General features: G+C 35.7%; 1 protein-coding gene across 5 annotated transcripts; it reads left to right on the top strand.

Moving 5' to 3' along the window:
* The first annotated feature begins 11,585 nt into the window (after positions 1 to 11,585).
* LOC116120658 (1-aminocyclopropane-1-carboxylate oxidase homolog 12-like) lies at positions 11,586 to 13,271 on the top strand. 5 transcript variants are annotated; one of them, XR_004126586.1, is made up of 4 exons: positions 11,586 to 12,251; positions 12,342 to 12,418; positions 12,565 to 12,663; positions 12,766 to 13,271. XR_004126586.1 is itself a non-coding variant. In XM_031406627.1 (4 exons), the coding sequence occupies exons 1-4, from the start codon at positions 12,149 to 12,151 to the stop codon at positions 13,015 to 13,017; spliced, it is 465 nt and encodes a 154-aa protein (XP_031262487.1). In that variant the 5' UTR covers positions 11,586 to 12,148; the 3' UTR covers positions 13,018 to 13,271. The 5 variants fall into 5 exon arrangements, 3 of the variants coding, with proteins under 3 accessions (XP_031262487.1, XP_031262486.1, XP_031262485.1); XR_004126585.1 differs by having other exon boundaries at positions 12,342 to 12,427; XM_031406627.1 differs by having other exon boundaries at positions 12,342 to 12,352.
* Positions 13,272 to 18,325: the final 5,054 nt, after the last annotated feature.

Here is an 18,325-nt window from a genome sequence, read left to right as displayed (position 1 = left end):
CTTGGTGGTTGCGTAAGTTTTAATTTTCTTGTGTCTGATTGTTTGTCTGAATGAATTTGGTAATGTAATTTATTATTTTGAGAAATATTTAACAATATAAGGTTTTGTTTACTTGCACCAACAGCCAGGAAAAATAAAGTTTAATATATAAGGTTTTGCCTGCTTTTGCTTTAATATTTAATAAAATGTTAAAATATGGGACAACTTCAGTAGCATCATTTCTTTTTTATATCATCTTCTTTTTTATACTCACTTCTTATGCATGATATGTTTATCTATTAATATGATATAAACACCTTATGGAATGGTTAAATTTTACCAACACTCCATTAATTTTTTTTTTCTGTGGTTTTTGTTGAAAAAAAAAAATTGTTGATTGAATTCCAAATAACATGGGATAATAAGGAATAACATGAAGTCCAAATAAGAGTCATTGAATGGAATGAATTCCATAAGAGTCATTGAATGGAATGAATTCCTTAAAAGTTTCTTTTGCTTGATATGTAATGAACGGCATGCATTGTGCAACTTTGAACTTAATGTATAACTTGGCATAATGATTATGTATTTGTGTTTTGCAAGATGAAGCAATAAAAGTTCAATTTCAAATTCAATTTGTTCGGAGTTGACAGTGAGATTCGGAATGTGGACCCTAATGAATTTAGTTACATTGTGTTGATTAAGGACATGAAGAAATGTGTGGCTAAGGAGAATGAGGAAGTAAACCTTTTCCCTGATGAGAAGTTTAGGGTAGAAGTTATGTTACCTAGGTCTAGGGAGAGATACTTATTAAACAGTGACGACGATGTAATGTTTATTTTTCAGGAGTATGGGTTGAAAGGGGTAGTTGACATTAAGTTGTTTGTCGAAGCTTTGCCTGTACAAATAATAGAATCCTTACCAGCTTTTCTAGAAGCTAACACATGCCCGAAAACTATTGATGCATAGCCACAAATTCTCGAACAAAATTCTTTTGAGGATGAGTTTCATTGGAGTGATGTGTCTGACGAAGATGATGGTGATGGTGGGGAGAATGTACAAGGTTATGTCCATGGTGTTGTCAATGTAAGTGGTGATGAAGATGCTGGGGAGAATGTTCAAGGTGAGGTAGATGGTGATAATAGGGATGAGGTTAGGGTTGACAGTGGGGGTCTTTTGTCTGATCATGGGCATAACATTGAGAAAGGGGATGAAATTGGGGAGGATGATATTGTAAGTAAGATGAGTAGGCATTGGAAGCAATATGAGTTTAAGAATGGGGTTGATAAGAAGATGCACTCAAAGGTTGGGCAAGTGTTTATGAGTGTCGGCCATTTTAGAAAGGTTTTTAAGGATTACATAATTCAAAGAGGCTTTGCCATGAAGTTAGTGTATAATGAGAAGAGGAGGATTAACACCATTTGCAAAAAAGAGGGATGTCTATTCCACATTTAGGCCACATTAATGATGGATAAGAGATCGTATCAAATTAGAATATATGAACACACTTACATGTACCTCAGAGTCTACAACAATCTTAATACCACTACCCCATGGATTACCAAAAAAAATGTGGGGCTTTATTAGGTCACATGAGGGGGGTTTTGTGAAGCCATTACATGATGAACTAGGAAGGACACATTTTCTGGAGGCCTTTAATCGTAAGCTATATAGGGCTAGGAAAATTGCAATTGGTATGATTGTGAAAGAACATGCTGAGTCATTTATGTGGTTGTTCAAGTGCTACCATATTCCGAGGGTCACCAATCCTGGGTCAATGTCAAAGCTTGTTAGTAAATGTTAGTGTATGCCCTAGAAACCATTCGTGTTGTCGGTTTCAGGGCATTTTAACTTGTATCAATATATCATAAATAATAGAAGAAAGAGTTCTTCAATTTATATATATAAATTGCTTTCTTTATTCAGTCATGCATTTAAAATAATATATGTATATGAATTGTCCAGATGATTCATTTAATTGATAAATGAATTTATCAAAAGTTTCCCACGGAAGCAATATAATTTGGGCAACTATATTGCATAGTAGGCATACTAGATGCTTCTGAAAGATATCATGACTTGATATAAGTACGGATGACGATGATCGTCATGTCACTAGTGCATTAGTATGGATTAGTGGTTGGTGAACTGTTTTTCGAACGTGACCAAATAACGACAAATCACTTAGAAAAGTATGTAGTCAATGATTTATCGTTTAGTTATATCAGTGTACGATGTAGTCCTTTGACCTGAGATATTGTGGTTGGATCTAATACCGATACATATGATTCATACGGAGTATAAGTACGAGACTAGTCATGTTTCGTATGATAAAGCCTATTTGGTCATGCATTGTTCATATGTGGAAACGAACGATGGTTAAGACGGGATCCATTGACTCGGAAATATATGATCAGGAGTACCACTGAATCCATCCGAATCTGGATCCAAATCTGGGTTCCTGGAGGAACGTCAATAAATGTCGGAAATCAAAATCTCTGGTCAGAGTCTATTATTAGTCATACGAACGTAAGTTCATGATGACAAGTTCCGAACATATCGATCGACGATTCGGTAGAAGATTGAGTTTATGATTTTGACGTTCCATGAATCCATACTCGATCAAGATATTTCAATGGAAGGACTTTACCTACAGGTACATATGATCTAGAAAGGGTTCAATGAAGTATTTCTTCATCATGGTTTAGGGACTATGGCACATTGCTAGATGTTTACCATAGTCGTTGGGCCTTCGAACAAGTTTTCAGATTCATCTGAAACCAACTCACGGCTAATTAATCCACAGTGGACCTACATGATCACACCAATAGCCTTGAGAAGTTAGAGAAGGATAAGAGAGAGAAATGATTATCCGAAGAGGGCTAGCATCTTCCGAGGGTAATGACGAAATTTCATGGTAATTGTTACATAGAAAATTATTCGTGACATTTTAAAGGTTAAAATGGTCAAGCAATAATTAATTGTATTTAATTATTATATCTTAAAGCGTTAAGATAAATTAGATGAATTAAAATAACTTTTTAATAGTTAAAGGGCAAAAGCGTAAACTTACAGATTGTTAATGTAAACTAGTGTAGTTTACATGGGCCCTTGAATAATAAATGCTTGGGCTCCTTTTAGAATAAAATTGTATTAGGGCATACAAGTGAAAAGAAGGAATTACAAAATGACTCATGTATATATAAATGCAAATTGTTGCATTTTAGGTCAAGTTATTCATTGTTCACTCAAAAGAAAAACACAAGCTCTCTCTTAGGTTCGGTCACCCTCTCTTTCTCTCAAGGTGGTGTTAAAGTGTGGAGGGTTCATAGCTTTGAATCTTGGTTTCATCAAACCTAAGCTTTAAGGAGAAAGTATAATGTTAATTTATGCTTTATTTAAAGTTTTGAATCCTATAATCCATATCTTGGCTTGCATGTCTTGTTTACATGCTTTCCATCATTTTTTCGCCACCTCTTCATGGTTTTTCAGAGCTAAGGGTGATTAGAGAGAATGTTCCGGAGAGTCCAAGGTTCAATTTTTTTTTTCTAAGTTTCGCGACTCAGAGGAGGGGATTTTTAGAGGGATGTCGACATTTCATTGGGATTGATGGGTGCCATCTGAAGGGTCACTTTGGTGGGGTTCTTTTATCTGCAGTGTCAATGGATGCCAACAGTGGGATTTACCCTTTGGCCATATGCATTTGTGAGGTAGAGAGCAATGAGTCAATGGGGTTTTTTTTTAGCTTACTCCATGATTTTCTTGAAGATGTTGATCCCATCATATTCATGAGTGACAAGTAGAAATGTATTTTAAATGCATTAGAGAAACATTGGCCGAACGCAAGGACGAGGTACTGTGTTAGGCATGTGTATGCTAATTTCATACAAAAAATTTTGGGTATCCACTTAAGAAATTTGTTCTGGGCAATGAGTAAATCTTCAAATAACGCTCATTTTGTTGCAGCCATGGGTAAGGTGAGGGAAGTTGATGCAAAAGCATACAAGTGGATATTAGAGAATGAACCTGACAAATGGTCCATGCATGCCTTTGACCCAATTGTAAAGTCAGACCATGTTACCAACAATATGAGTAAGGTTTTCAATGCATGATTAGGTGACAATAAAGAGCTTCCAATTTTGAGTTTATTGGAGATGTACAGGATGAGGGTAATGAAAAGGATGCAATGTAGGTTCCAAGCTGGTAGTGATTGGGTAACTCCTCTTCCACTAGTGGTGCATAAAAAAAAATAAACAGATTGATTGAGACAGTAAGGTGTGTTGAGGTTGTTTATTCTAGATCTAATGAGTTTGAGGTAATTGACAAAAATGTGAAAGAAGGTAGAAAACATACACTAGTTTTTTCGAACCAACTATGTGATTGTGGCGTATGGCAGATCTCTGGTGTTCCATGTGTGCATGTTGTTAGTTGTCTGTTATGAAAGATGGATGCATGAAGAATCAAGCATATCATGCTATAACAAGTATAGTCATAGTTTAAAAAAAAAATTCAATCAAATTGAAATAAGTAAGGTAGAACATGTTATCTTAAGTCCTTAGCAACCTTGGAGACTCTTAATTTCAAGAGAAATTAAGCAAAAGAGTATCCACACCAAGGGAAGAAGAGATTTGACCAAGAGGGAGATTTAGGGTTCTTAGAGATTTTTTCTCTACACAAAAATTCATATATCATTTTCTTTATATAGGAATCCTTGTAAACAATTCAATAATTGTTTTGGACTTCCTTAAACAATTCCATAATTGTTATGAAGTTGTTAAACTTCTTTAAATTATAACATTGGATTAACATTTAATCACAATTAACAATTTAACTCTTAAATTGTTTACATAACAATTTAACCCTTAAATTGTTTACAATTACAACCCCTTGTAAAATCCAATTTAATATAAAGAAAATGATTAATATAAATAACTTTATTACCTTTGGTAGGTGCTAGCCAACCTTAGATAATCAACTCTCTTTGGCTATTTCTTCATTCTCCTTAGTTTTTATGTGTGACCTCTTAGGTTCACTGTGGCCTAGCCGTGGGCCCAATATCACAGACTATTTCGATATGTTTTGTCATAACTCTTTATGAACAAAACTCCCACTGATTATGGTAGGCATCTAGCAATGCTCCATAACCCCTAAGTCACAATGAAGATATACTCCAACGAACCTTTTACAATCATACATGTTGTATAATCAAATCCTTCCGTTGTCTAATCCCAATTAAGAATGGATTCATGGTATGTCAAAATCCTTATCTTAATTTTAATTCAATACATATGGAACGTGTCACCATGAAACAACCTTTCATGTAACATTTTATATACCCCGGCCGGAGATTTCCCTTTTCCAATGTATCTTGACATTTGTCTAGGAACTTGATATCAATCTATACCAAGTCAACGGATCCCATCTTGACTATCACTTGTCCTCACACATAAACAACACATGGCCAAATCGGCTTATTAACACATGGCATGATTAGCCTCATGTTTATACACCATATGAACCATATGCGTTTATGCAGAATCCAACCGTGATATCTCAGGTCTAAGGATTAAAAATACCCTAGTACGATCTTATGATAAATCATTGACTACATTTTAAATGTCCATGTGATTCATCATAAATGGCCATATTCGATAAACAGTTCACTAACCGCGTATCCATGCTAATGCCCTAGTGATATAACTTTTATAATCACCCACACCAATACCATCATATGATATTCTACGGAGGCATTCAACATGCCTACTATGTAATATTATTGCCCAATTAATATTATCTATGTAGGGAATACTTTGATAATTTTGATCTTCTAAAGATTTGTATCATCCGGACATTTCACATGTAATACATATATATAAATGAAGCAATAAACCATATATATAAATGAAGCAATAAACCATATGTGAAATAAGAACACTTTCTTCTATTGATAAGATAAAATGTATATACAAACTATACACATTCACATATATATACAAAACATAATGCCTCGGAACCGATGACACGATTGGTTCCTAGGGCATACACTAACATGTTACACATGAACGTGAAAAAATTTGAAGAGTACGTGGACGAGAAGCTACGAAATCCGATTTACATGCAAACATATGCATATATGATCCACCCTGTTCCAGACAAGTGCACTTGGCTAGATGTTAGTGACAAAAAATTATGGCCGCCGAACAAGCATGCCAAGTCAGGTAAACCAACAAAAGCAAGAAAGAGAGACCCAACTGAGGAACCCAAGAATAAACGAGTTTCTACACATAGATGCAACTTTTGCGATGTCCTGGAACATAACAAAAGATCTTGCAAGGATAATCCAGCTACAGTAAATAAAAGGAGAAACCAGAGGGTATTATTAATTTCTTCGTTTTATCTATTTTTACGTTGATGATTTGCTAACTAATATTTTTCCCCATTTTTTATATTCTATAAAACATACGTAGCAACAATGACCACATCATCCTTAAGAACTAGGTTTGCAGCTTCGACAACAAATGCATATTCTTCAAGTCAACACAATGCTCCACAATCTCACAACATAGGCAACAATATTTACACATTCTACTTTGGATTAGTTCATTTTTAAACAACCATGACTCCATAACTTCTAACCTTCATGTTATAATTTAATATGCAAGGTCATAACGTCTTTAAGACCATGGAACTCTGAACTTGTAATGGCAACATATGAGAAGGTAATTAAACTCTGTGTGTGTGTGTGTGTGTGTTGCTCATTAAGAAAATGGGTTGCTGGTTTAATTTGGAGATGCCTTTGATAGTTGAGGACTGAATGGAAAATGAATGAAAATCTTTCAATATAATTGGAATTCTAGCGTGCACGTCCTTTTCCGTAAGCTAATTGTTTCAATTTCTTGAAATTTTGGTTGACCTAGTTGCTTTAAAAAGTCTGGCTACATGAGAGATGAATTAATATTGTTTTGCTTGAAAAGTGATGTAAGGAAACTTGACACAGGTTAAAAAAAGGCCGAATTTCTTTTAAGTTTTACATGCTCATACAATTTGATTGAGTAACTTTCCGATATACTATGGAATCATAAGTTGCATATCAATATTTAGTTCATTAGTTTACAATCTTTTTTTTTTTTTTTTGGTTTATCTTGTTGAATATAATGTGTAATTGAGTTTTGAGTTTGACACATGTTAGAAAAGGTCGAACACGTCCTTAAGCTTGCATGTTTAGTTCTAATTTACGATGAAATACTTTGATTCTGGAAATTTTGGTTCAATGTTGTGATGAATCTGTCCTGCATGTGCCGGCTAAATTGATTCTTGGATATTGCACTAGCTTTGTTTTTAAGAAATGTGATTACATGTTGGATATATATATATATATATATCCACATGAAAACCATATATATATGGTTTTCATGTGGATTCAACTGATGGTGAAAAGACTTATTTTTAGTTGAAATTGTTCCATAGGATGAAGTTAAGTTTTGGCTGAACCAGGAGACAATTTTGTTAATTAAAAAGGGTTGTTGAAATTCATTATATATGCTTGTAATTGGTTGGACAATACACTGGAACATGTTTGAATTCCTTTTTTTTTTTTTTATTACAATGTTGTGTTGGATACTAGAGTTGCTTATAGTTGGATTGGACTACCTTTGGAAAATTAGCTGATTTGAGTTTTCTTTTAAAAAAAATGTTTGAAATTAAAGGTGTTCCTTAAACTGATTTTTTCTTCTTCTTTGTCATTGTCCCAAGTGGTTTGTGGAAATTTTAGAAATTTTACTCTGTTTGTGTATTGATTAGCTCTCATGGTGGCTCAACCATACACTTTTGATTTCTTCATCATTTTCATTGTCCCAAGTTCTTTGTGGACTAATCTGTTTGGGTCTGACATTCATTAGTTTATAATTTGGTTGAAGGTTAATGTAAAATTCTATTTCAAGTCATAGCAATTCCAAAGATGAGGGTCAACATCTTGGAGATCCTCAACTTTTTTTGCATTACAGGAAGCAACAATATACCATCTTGGTCACCAAGGACAACTCCCATACTGATCAAATTTTGCTCTATGTATATTTAATCAAAATTATGACAATGACAATGATGTTTTTCCCCCAACCTTTTGTTATATCCCTTTTCAAAGCTGTTTATTTTAATTGTGCATTATTGAAGAGATTTGTATTGAATTCCCAAATTTCTTTTGCGTTCTATTGAGTAAAATACATTGTGATTTTGCAATCTGGATTGTTATTGGATTTAAATTGACAGGATTAATGTAATATAATATAAATATTACTTTAGTTTGCAACACTTGCAGGGACAAAATGGTAATTTCATTTGTCAAAATTTCAAATTCTCAACGGTTAATTCATTACAAACATTACGGGTAAATTCGCCATTTAATTTTCACACATTGTTGGGGATATGACAATAATTTCATAATTAAAAAGTGGGGTATATAGGTAATTGATTTTATTGACTTGACATATAATAATAAAAAAAATTTAAAATCAAACGATCAAGGGTATTTTCGTATTTACAATGAATGTCATTGTTTTTAACAGAATCTATTAATGGAATATGTTGTTTGGATATTAATGTAATATCTTAAAAGTATGAGGGTAAGAAAGCGTAATTACACCATTTTTCGAGTGGGAAAAGTCATTAACTCGTATGTTAAACTCTAAACCTCTTCAAAAACTGGACTCTGTCACTCAAATACACACCATAGCCCATCAAGTAAAGAAATGTTCCAGTGTAAAAGAACTAGAATGTGTTTATGCCACCATGCTCAAGACCAATGCAAGCCAAGACTGTTTCCTCATAAACCAATTTATCGGATGTTGTACTTCTGTGTTTCACCGAATAGATCTTGCAGTTTTAGCCTTTACCCAGATGCAAGAACCCAAAATTTTTGTGTACAATGCAGTTATCAGGGGCTTCGTTCATTGTGGCTACCCAGTTCAAGCTCTAGAAGTTTATGTTCATATGTTAAGGGCTAAAGTTTTCCCCACAAGTTATACTTTTCCATTGTTGATAAAAGCGTGTACGTCGTTGTTGGGTTTCTGTATTAGAGAAGTTGTGCATGGGCAAATCTGGAAGAATGGGTTCAATTCTCATGTGTTTGTCCAGACTGCTTTGATTGATTTTTACTCGAATTCGAATAAAATCTCTGATTCGAGAAGAGTGTTTGATGAAATTCCTGAGAGAGATGTCTTCGCATGGACTACGATGGTTTCAGTTCATCTACAGGTTGGGGATTTGTGCTCTGCAAGGAGATTGTTTGATAAGATGTCTGAAAGGAACATTCCCACGTGGAATACAATGATTGATGGGTATGTAAGACTGGGAAATGTGGGGGTTGCTGAATTCCTATTTAATGAAATGCCGCCGAGGGATAGAATTTCATGGACGATTATGATCACTTGTTATTCTTAGAACAAGCAGTTTAGAGAAGCTTTAGATATGTTTAATAAGATGAAAAAGAGTGGGATTAGTCCTGACTCTTTTTAGGGAAGAAGATGAACTATTTAAGGATAGATTGATCTCGGTGAAGAGAATTACGGCTCTGATACCAACTGTTGGATTACAAGCCGGAGAATACAAAGAAAAAATGCACGAAAAAGTTCTTCTTTTTTCATTAATTCAAACATTGATTATATACAACCTAGACACATCATTGATTGTGCCTTTTAACATGCTTATTCTACAGAGCATTAAATGTTATCCCTAGGTTGTAAACATATTTAACACGCTAAACCACATTTACACGTTGTCAGGATATTGAGTCAAACATTCTTAACCACTTTGACATCTAACAGTCTTATCCATAATGACAGCTGAACCCTATAGGGAAATTGACCGTCCTCTGACATTCAACAATGATGGTTCTGACCTTCCTTCTGACAAGTCATTGCATGCTTCTGATCACAATCTCGTTAGGTCGCTTGGACACTTTCCTATATTACAACACACGCTTAGAGAACGTTTGCTTCACATTGTAGCTTTACTCATCTAGCTCATCTGGTTGCTAGTTTCAAGTCGCAAGCCTATCAAGTTGCTCGTCACATGTTTCCAGAAAGATATCATTCACGTTAACATAAGCAAAATTCCTTATTTATGAGACACGTATCTCCCGATTGCCACCATACTTGGTTTTGTGGATAGTATTCAAGGCTTTATTAGCCTTCATTTGATGCTAAGGATGCGTCAAGAAATTCAGGAATAACGGTTATATCAAACATAAGCAATAATATGTCATTATACCAGTATCTGGTGAAATTCATAAAAAGTTATCATAGTTTCATATTTGAAATCACACATATGTAACTCAGTTTTATGTGGGTTGAGAGCTAATCAGTGAGTCAATGAAGTAGATGTTTCAACTGGGGGGAGGCAGTATATATGAGTTACATCTAAGGCTCTAGTGTCTAGGGTTTTCTGAACCTCACTTGATTGTAGAAGTCCCCAAACATTTACGAGATGTTCCTCAAGGCAATAATCAATAGGTTGGTGTGATCTTTTGGTATCGAACATTAAATACTTTATGCAGGCATTGTTACTTAATCATTTAAATTGAAGCCTTGTATTGGGTAGGTTATCGAAAATGACGAGTTCAAAAGTGTGATGCATAGAGCGCTTGGTAGTCATAAGTGTTGGAAATTGAGTTTATGCTCCGTGTTTCTCCCTTCCAATTATACAGAGAAGTAAACCATCGTAGATGTTTTTCGTATTATACATCAAAAGACATTGAGCTCCAATGGTTTCGAGTTCTTATGTTAGGGAATGGGAGGGACACCTTGAGATTAATTTTTTATATTCATTTTAATATATTTATTATTCCCCAAAGTGTATTCATATTTTGAAAGTGTTGTAGGATAATTGATGAGCTCCAAATTCTTCACGATAATCACCGGGCCGGGTTGATGTGCCCAATTTGAAGGAATCATTGGTAGCAAAAATTGAAGACCTGAACTACCGTTAGGTGGTCGAGTGGTCAACTAAGATTTTTAGATATATTATTAAAGAAGTCTTAAGTTCGGTTTATCTCGACTGTTTATAGGAAATGAGCAAGGCATGAGTTGCCATTTAGTCCTTTGGACCTAAAATAGGCAATATATTCAGCAAAATGGGTTCCTCTGTGTATCGGTGGATGGCCAAACTGAGCAAAGCATGAGTTAATCACATGGTCATCCATTATTATTATTATTTTGTATAGTATTAATTACTGTTTAAAGTAGTTAAATAAAAAACTAATTTTCTGCACTCGTTTTTAGGGGAAAATTTTTTTCAGTTGACAACGTCAACGCGTTCTCATTTTGACAAACATCTATTAAAGGCTTTGTAAATTGGCTAGGTTTTACTGTAGAGTGTTAATATGTTAGAAATATAACCTATCAAAACCCCAGTTCAGTAAACTAAATGTTCAAAAAAGTCTTCAGTCTACTTTCATATCCTGCCAGTGCCACGCGTGATAACTCGACTCTCGCTGTTGGACCAAATCTATGTAAATCCTGGATGATAATGACTACAAAGATCAGACCAAAAAGCTTATTGGAGTCTATAAACAGTAAACCATTGCTCCCCTAATCCAAATTTGACATAATTTTATTAATTTGCTGGTCTCCAAATGATCTGACTCTTGTTTCATGATTAATCCAATCGCCAACTAACCTGAGTTTTCATCAAGCCACTCTGTTGCTTATGCTTCTTCGTCTCTGAACAACCACCCCGGGTATTGGCAAGATGGAAGTCATTTCTCACGCTGAAAAAACTGCTGTCAATGATGGCTTAGAATATGATCATGTCAAAGAAGTGGATGACTTCAATGAAACAAAAGCTGGAGTGAAAGGCCTTGTTGACTCTGGCGTGGTCAAGCTGCCAAGAGTCTTCATCCATCCGCCGGACAACGTGCCAAAGTCATCATCCAACGCTCATGCTCCAGTGGTCGATCTAAAATGCTTTGAAAGAAGTGATCGAAGACCTGAGATTGTGAAAGCCATACATGATGCAGCGAAAACATGGGGTTTCTTTCAGATGATAAACCATGGAGTTCCAGATGAAGTTATGGATAAGCTGTTAGCCTGTATATATGAGTTCCACGAGCAACCATATGAAGTGAAGTTCAAGTATTACACACATGATAGGAGCCAACCAGTGAGATGTTACAGTAATGAATTTCTCAACAAATCAAAACCAGGGAACTGAAGAGACACCTTATTATGTGTGTATTTTGATGAACAGTTGGACACAGAAGCCTTGCCTATTGTTTGCAGGTAATTATAGAGATTTATATTAAAAAATGAATAAAAGAACCTAATTAATCCAGGATATGCAACCCAGTTTATGGAGCTTTGTTTTTGCAGAGAGCCAATCGGTGAGTTCATGGAGTTCATGTTTCAACTAAAGAAGACATTATATGAGTTACTATCTGAGGCTCTAGGTATAAGCAGTGAGTATCTAGAAAGCATTGAGTGCATAAAAACTGCGTCTCTTGGGTGTAACTATTACCACGTATGCCCTGAGCCAAACTTAACTCTAGGAGTCGCCAACCATTCAGATCCTTCCTTTTTAACCATACTTTTGCAGGACAATATTGGTGGCCTTCAAATTCTTCGTTATAATCACTGGGTTGATGCGCCCCATTTGCAGGGATCTCTGCTAGCAAACGTAGGAGACATTTTGCAGGTACGCTTTATTATTAATGAAATAGCATAGCAAGTAAGCATATGATATTCTAAAATTGAAGCCTAAAAGTGTTGTTAATTACTTTGGTATGTGTTTTTGTAGCTGATCAGCAATGATAAGTTCAAAAGTGTGATGCATAGAGTGGTGGCCGGAAGCGTTGGAAATCGGGTTTCAGCTTCATGTTTCTTCCTTCCAGTTACTAGTAACAGAGACAAAACATTTGGACCAGTGAAAGAGCTGCTATCTGAAGTCAATCCTCCCATATACAGGGAAATAAGCTATTCTGAATATATTGCCCATTTTAAATCAAAAGGCCATGATGTTACCTCAACCCTGAATGGTTTCCAGCTCTGATTCCCGAGATGGAATTTAAAGCAAAGATTAATAAAACTTATGACCGTGCCACATAGATTTCAAGTTGAAACCTTTTGGCACTGGCTATGGTTTGTACTTTGTACTAGCTTCAAGCATTTGAGAGACTCTGTTTTTGTAAATTTCTAAATTTGGTCTTTGTTTAAGTGTTAAAGAAACAATATCTATTAGTAGTAGTAACCTAATCCGTGTCTCTGTATAGGATCTTCAGCTTAGAGCGTGCTTCATAAGTAAATGCCCTGCTATGATTCTGGGTAATTTCTGGAGTAATTGCTATTTTCCCCTTAGTTCTCCCTAAATGATTTGTTTTTCTTTTGTGGTCATAAATATTCAAAATAAATATATCATAAATAGCTTATTCTCATAAAGATTAAAAATATTCAAATCATCATAAAATTTTTTTAATTACAACCCTTATCAACGATGGGTCCACATTACAGAATTCAAGGCACATAAAACCATGGTTATCAGTATCCTATGATACCTGATACGTATCATCAGTGACAGATCTAGAAAATTTTTTTAGGGTGGGCCAAAATAAAAAATAATTATATATTAATATTTTTGTCCATTAATATTTTTGTTAGGATGGGCCAAAATCCAAAAATTATATATATTAATATTTTAAGAAAAAATTGAGAGTGGGCCATGGCCCACCCAGAAATGGGCTGGATCCGCCCCTGGTATCATATGATACGATTCGATACAGGTCACCAACAATACGTATCAGAGAATGTATCATAAACCTTTCGATATGTTGATATGTATTATACAATATAATACGTATTCGTTCGTATCCTTAAAAATATCGATACGATTTTATTAATTTGGGCCAAAGGCCTAACAAAAATTTCGGGTCGGAACCAAGTCACCCAACCTGGTTCACTAAAACCTACCCAAATTTATTCATTTTGAATGAAAAAAGTGAAGAGGAACATGTGTTGCCCGTTTTGCATGATAATAATAATAATACAAGTGGAGATATAGATATTGACATTGATCTTGGAAATGATATGAATGATTGAGATAAAATAATATAGATTCTTAATTTTGTGATTAATTTTGATTATGTAATATCATAATTTAAAGTCTATAATATCACAAAATTCTTTAATTAATCTTATGATGATATTAATTTTTAGAAAATTTTAATTATTTTATTTATTTTTTGAAAAAGATATATCTTACGATATGATATGTGATATACAGTTCAAAAAAATTAGGTTTTCGATACACGATAGATTAAGCCATTTGACAACCATGCATAAAACTATTAATCAAGTTACAATGACCCTTTAAGTTTTGGTGCTATTAGACGATCACGATATCATCCTGTTATTTGCCAGTTGCCGCAATAAAGCAAATGACTGTATATACGAGAACAATAACGAATTTTAACCGTTTGTTAACACCAAAACCTCTTCAAAAACCTGAATCTTTCGCTCAAATACACACCATAGCCAATCAAGTAAAGAAATGTTCCGGTGTAAAAGAACTAGAATGTGTTTATGCCACCATGCTTAAGACCAACGCAAGCCAAGACTGTTTCCTCATAAACCAATTTATCAGTTGTTGTACTTCTGTGTTTCACCGAACAGATCTTGCAGTTTTAGCCTTTACCCAGATGCAGGAACCCAATGTTTTTGTGTACAATGCAGTTATCAGAGGCTTCGTTCATTGTGGCTGCCCAGTTCAAGCTCTAGAAGTTTATATTCATATGTTAAGGGCTAAAGTTTTTCCCACAAGTTATACTTTTCCATCGTTGATAAAAGCTTGTACTTCATTGTTGGGTCTCTGTATTGGAGAAGCTGTGCATGGGCAAATCTGGAAGAATGGGTTCGATTCTCATGTGTTTGTCCAGACTGCTTTGATTGATTTTTACTCGACTTCGAATACAATCCTAATTCAGAAGAGTGATTTGATGAATATGGCCTGTGAGAGAGATGTTATGCGCACTACGATGGTTTCAGTCATCTGCGGTGTGGAGATTTGTGCTCTGAAGGAATGTTTGATGAATGTTATAAATCGGACACATTCCCACGTGAATCACATGATTGATGTATGCAAGACTGGGAAATGTGGGGGCAGCTATTGCTATTTAATGAAATGCCTGCGAGGGATACATTTCATGGACGATTATGATCACTTGTATTCTCAAACAGCAGTTTAGAGAAGCTTTAGATAGTTTTAATAAGTAAAGAGAGTGGATTAGTCCTGACGGAGTTACTATACTACTGTTATATCGGCTTGCGCCCATCTTGAGCGCTTGACTTAAAGGAAGATCTTATTTATTGCAGAATGTTTGATGTTGACGCTTATATAGGGTCCGCATTGATTGATATGTATCAAAGTGTGGAGCTTAGATAGGTCCCTTTTAGTGTTCTTCAAATTGAAAGAGAAAAATCTCTTCTGTTGGAGTTCAGTAATAGAGGTCTTGCGGTCCATGTTTTTTCAAATGAAGCACTGCAATGCTTGGTAGGATGGAGAGGGAAAAATAAACCGAATGTGTTTACTTTTATTAGTGTTTTAAGTGCTTGTACTCATGCTGGCTTGTTGAAGAAGGCCGTCGAGGTTTCAGACATGATCAATGAATATTCCATAGCTCCTGAAGCTGAGCACTATGGATGCATGGTTGGTCTGTGGGCAAAGCTGGTTGCTGAGAAGAGGCATTAGAACTAATAAGACATGAAATTTCAACAAATGCAGTATCTGGGGTGCCCTGTTGGGTGGGTGCAAGCTTCATAGGACACTGGAGATGTCTCATCTTGCGGTTAGGAATTAACAATTCTGGAGCCAAACAATAGTGGGTATTACATGCTTTTGCTTAACATGTATGCTGATTGAATAGATGGGCTGAGGTCATGAAAATAAGGTGGCCATGAAGGAACTAGGGCAAAAGATGTCCTGGTTCAAGCTGGGTTGAAATTGAAGGAAAATAATCAGTTCGCTGCATCTGATCAATCTCACCTAGCCTCTATAGGATTTTCTCGTTGTTGGTTGAATAGATGGACACTGAAGCTAGCTGTTATGTACCGACCTCGGGTCTATATTATAGCATTACCTGCACTGAATCCAGGTTTTTCTTTTCTTGCATGATTGAGGCCTTGATTTCCTGTGTCTGACAGTCAGAATACATGAAGATGATTGCAGAAAAAACATAGCTAGGTTGTTGATGCTTTCTGCTATGATACGCGTGAATAAATTTAGTATGTTTCTTATACAGATGTCTTCCGCTGACGCTGAGGATGTCATGAGAACATCAGAGATAAATTTATTAATTGAATGGTATAATAGTTGCTCATAGCCAATAGTTGCTGAACCATAGTTTAACTTGATGAAATAAGGGCAACGTATATATTATTTATTAACGCACGAACTCATATCTTGGAACTAGCAATTTGCAAATTATTGGCTATGTTTGATGACATAAGATAATGGGACTCTGCTCTGATATTTAAATAATAGCTACTATAATACATCTCTGCAGGTATTGAAGTTGGAGTGCTTGATTTAGTTAAAGGAACATGTTGTGTGATAAATGGATTTCATATTGACGTTTATGCGGAGGTCTGCTGTGCGTGATGTATGTGCTGAGTGTGGAATCTAGAGTGCAATTAAGCTCTTGCCAAGAATAGTGGCGATCTCGGCAAAGGAGAGCAGAAAAGATCAAAAGCCAATGCGTTTCGTCTCACTAGTGGTCATAGCAAGCACTATTTAAAGTTTGTCGAACAAGGCTGATGGGGTCTCTGACCAATATTCCGTATCTTTTCATTGTCAGTTTAGACACGTTGGCTCTCGTTGATCTAATGAATTTCTTGAAGATTGCACCGAACTACGTCTGACAGTCTCAGAGCCATCAAATTTCTAGCAGGTAAATTACAGGGGTGTCTTGTTGGTCGGTAACTGGGTATAAAGTTTGATGTGGTAGGAGCCATCAAAATCTGCTGTGGCACACATTTATCATTTGCAGCGTCTTATCCATCTCACCATGCATCTTATGGCTGCGTTTGTTTCAGTTTTGGAAACTACTTTTATATTCTCAAAAGTTAAACGTAAATAAAACTCAGAAACTCAGGGCTCCGTTTGGTTCAAATTTGGGTTTTTTAAAAGGGTGGAATTGTATTTTTTTTTTTTTTATAATTTTTAATGGTGGAAGGTTATTGGGTTGTTATTTGGGTTTTTTTTGTTTGAGTTTTTTGGTTTTGGTTCTGTTTAAATTTTGAATTTTGTTAATTTATTTGGAAAAGATTTTTTGCACAAACGTTAAAAAAGTTTGAAAGTTGGGTGTGAGTTACGATGTAAGAGGGTTTATCAATCCTAAAATACCCTTTACTCGATATGTTTTTTTCAAATACCACCCTGCTCATAAAAAACAATTAAAAGTTCCAAAACATCCCCCTAACCCAAACCCCAAACACCCCCAGCCGGCTACCACCGGGACCGAGAGTGTAGCGCCGGAGTCAGCCGTTGGACAGCATGACAACCGAGGGGACAGGGGGGGTTGGATCTATTCCGGTCATGGGGCAGTCGCTATGAAGATCCATTTTCCGACCAGAGCCAACGGTGGATCTGTCCCGGAAAAGTGAAGAAAGAAAGGGAAAAAGGGAAAAGAAAAAAAAAAAAAAGGGAAAAAAAAGGGAGGAAAGTGGGGAAGGGGAGGGGGGGGGAATGAAGAAAAAAAAAAAGGAAAAGGAAGAAAAAAACAGGGGACAAAAAAAAAGGAAAAAAGAGGAAAGGGGGGAAAGGAAAAAGGGAAAAGGGAGGGAAGAGGGGACGGAAAAAAAAAAGGGAAGGGGGGGAGGAGAAAGGGGGGAAAAGGAAAAAAAAAAGGGAGGAAGGGAAAAAGGGAAGGAAAAAAGAAGGAGAAAAAAAAAAAAGAAAGAAAGAAGAAGAAAAAAAAAAAGAAAAAGAGACAAAAAAAAAAAAAAAAGAAAGAAAGGGAAAAAAAGGGGAAAAAAAAGAAAAAACGGGGAAAAGGGGGGGGAAAAAAGGGGAAGGAAGAAAGAAAAAAAAGGGAAAAAAAGAAAGGAGAAAAGGGGGGGAGGAAAAAAGGAGAACGGGGAAAGAAGACGGGGGGGGGGGGCAGAAAGGAGGGGGTGAAAAAAAAAAAAAAAAAAAAAGAGGGAGAGAAAAAGAAGAGGAGGAGAACAAAAGAGGGAAGAGAGGGGAAAAGGAGGGGGGGAGGGAAGGAACAAAGAAGGGGAAAAGAAAAGAAGGGGGGGGGGGAGGAGGGGAAAAGGAAGAAAAAAAGAGAAAAAGGGGGGGAGAGAGCATCTACGGTCAGCTCTGA

This window comes from Pistacia vera, unplaced genomic scaffold (assembly GCF_008641045.1).
Source record: "Pistacia vera cultivar Batoury unplaced genomic scaffold, PisVer_v2 Contig940, whole genome shotgun sequence".
In the NCBI taxonomy this organism is placed as follows: domain Eukaryota; kingdom Viridiplantae; phylum Streptophyta; class Magnoliopsida; order Sapindales; family Anacardiaceae; genus Pistacia; species Pistacia vera.
This window is presented reverse-complemented; position numbering and strand designations above follow the sequence as displayed.

Coding starts and splice junctions, on each gene's coding strand:
- LOC116120658 (XM_031406625.1), top strand. CDS start 12,361: ATGGAGTTCATGTTTCAACTAAAGAAGACATTATATGAGTTACTATCT. Junction 12,664..12,765: donor ACGTAGGAGACATTTTGCAG/GTACGCTTTATT, acceptor GTGTTTTTGTAG/CTGATCAGCAATGATAAGTT.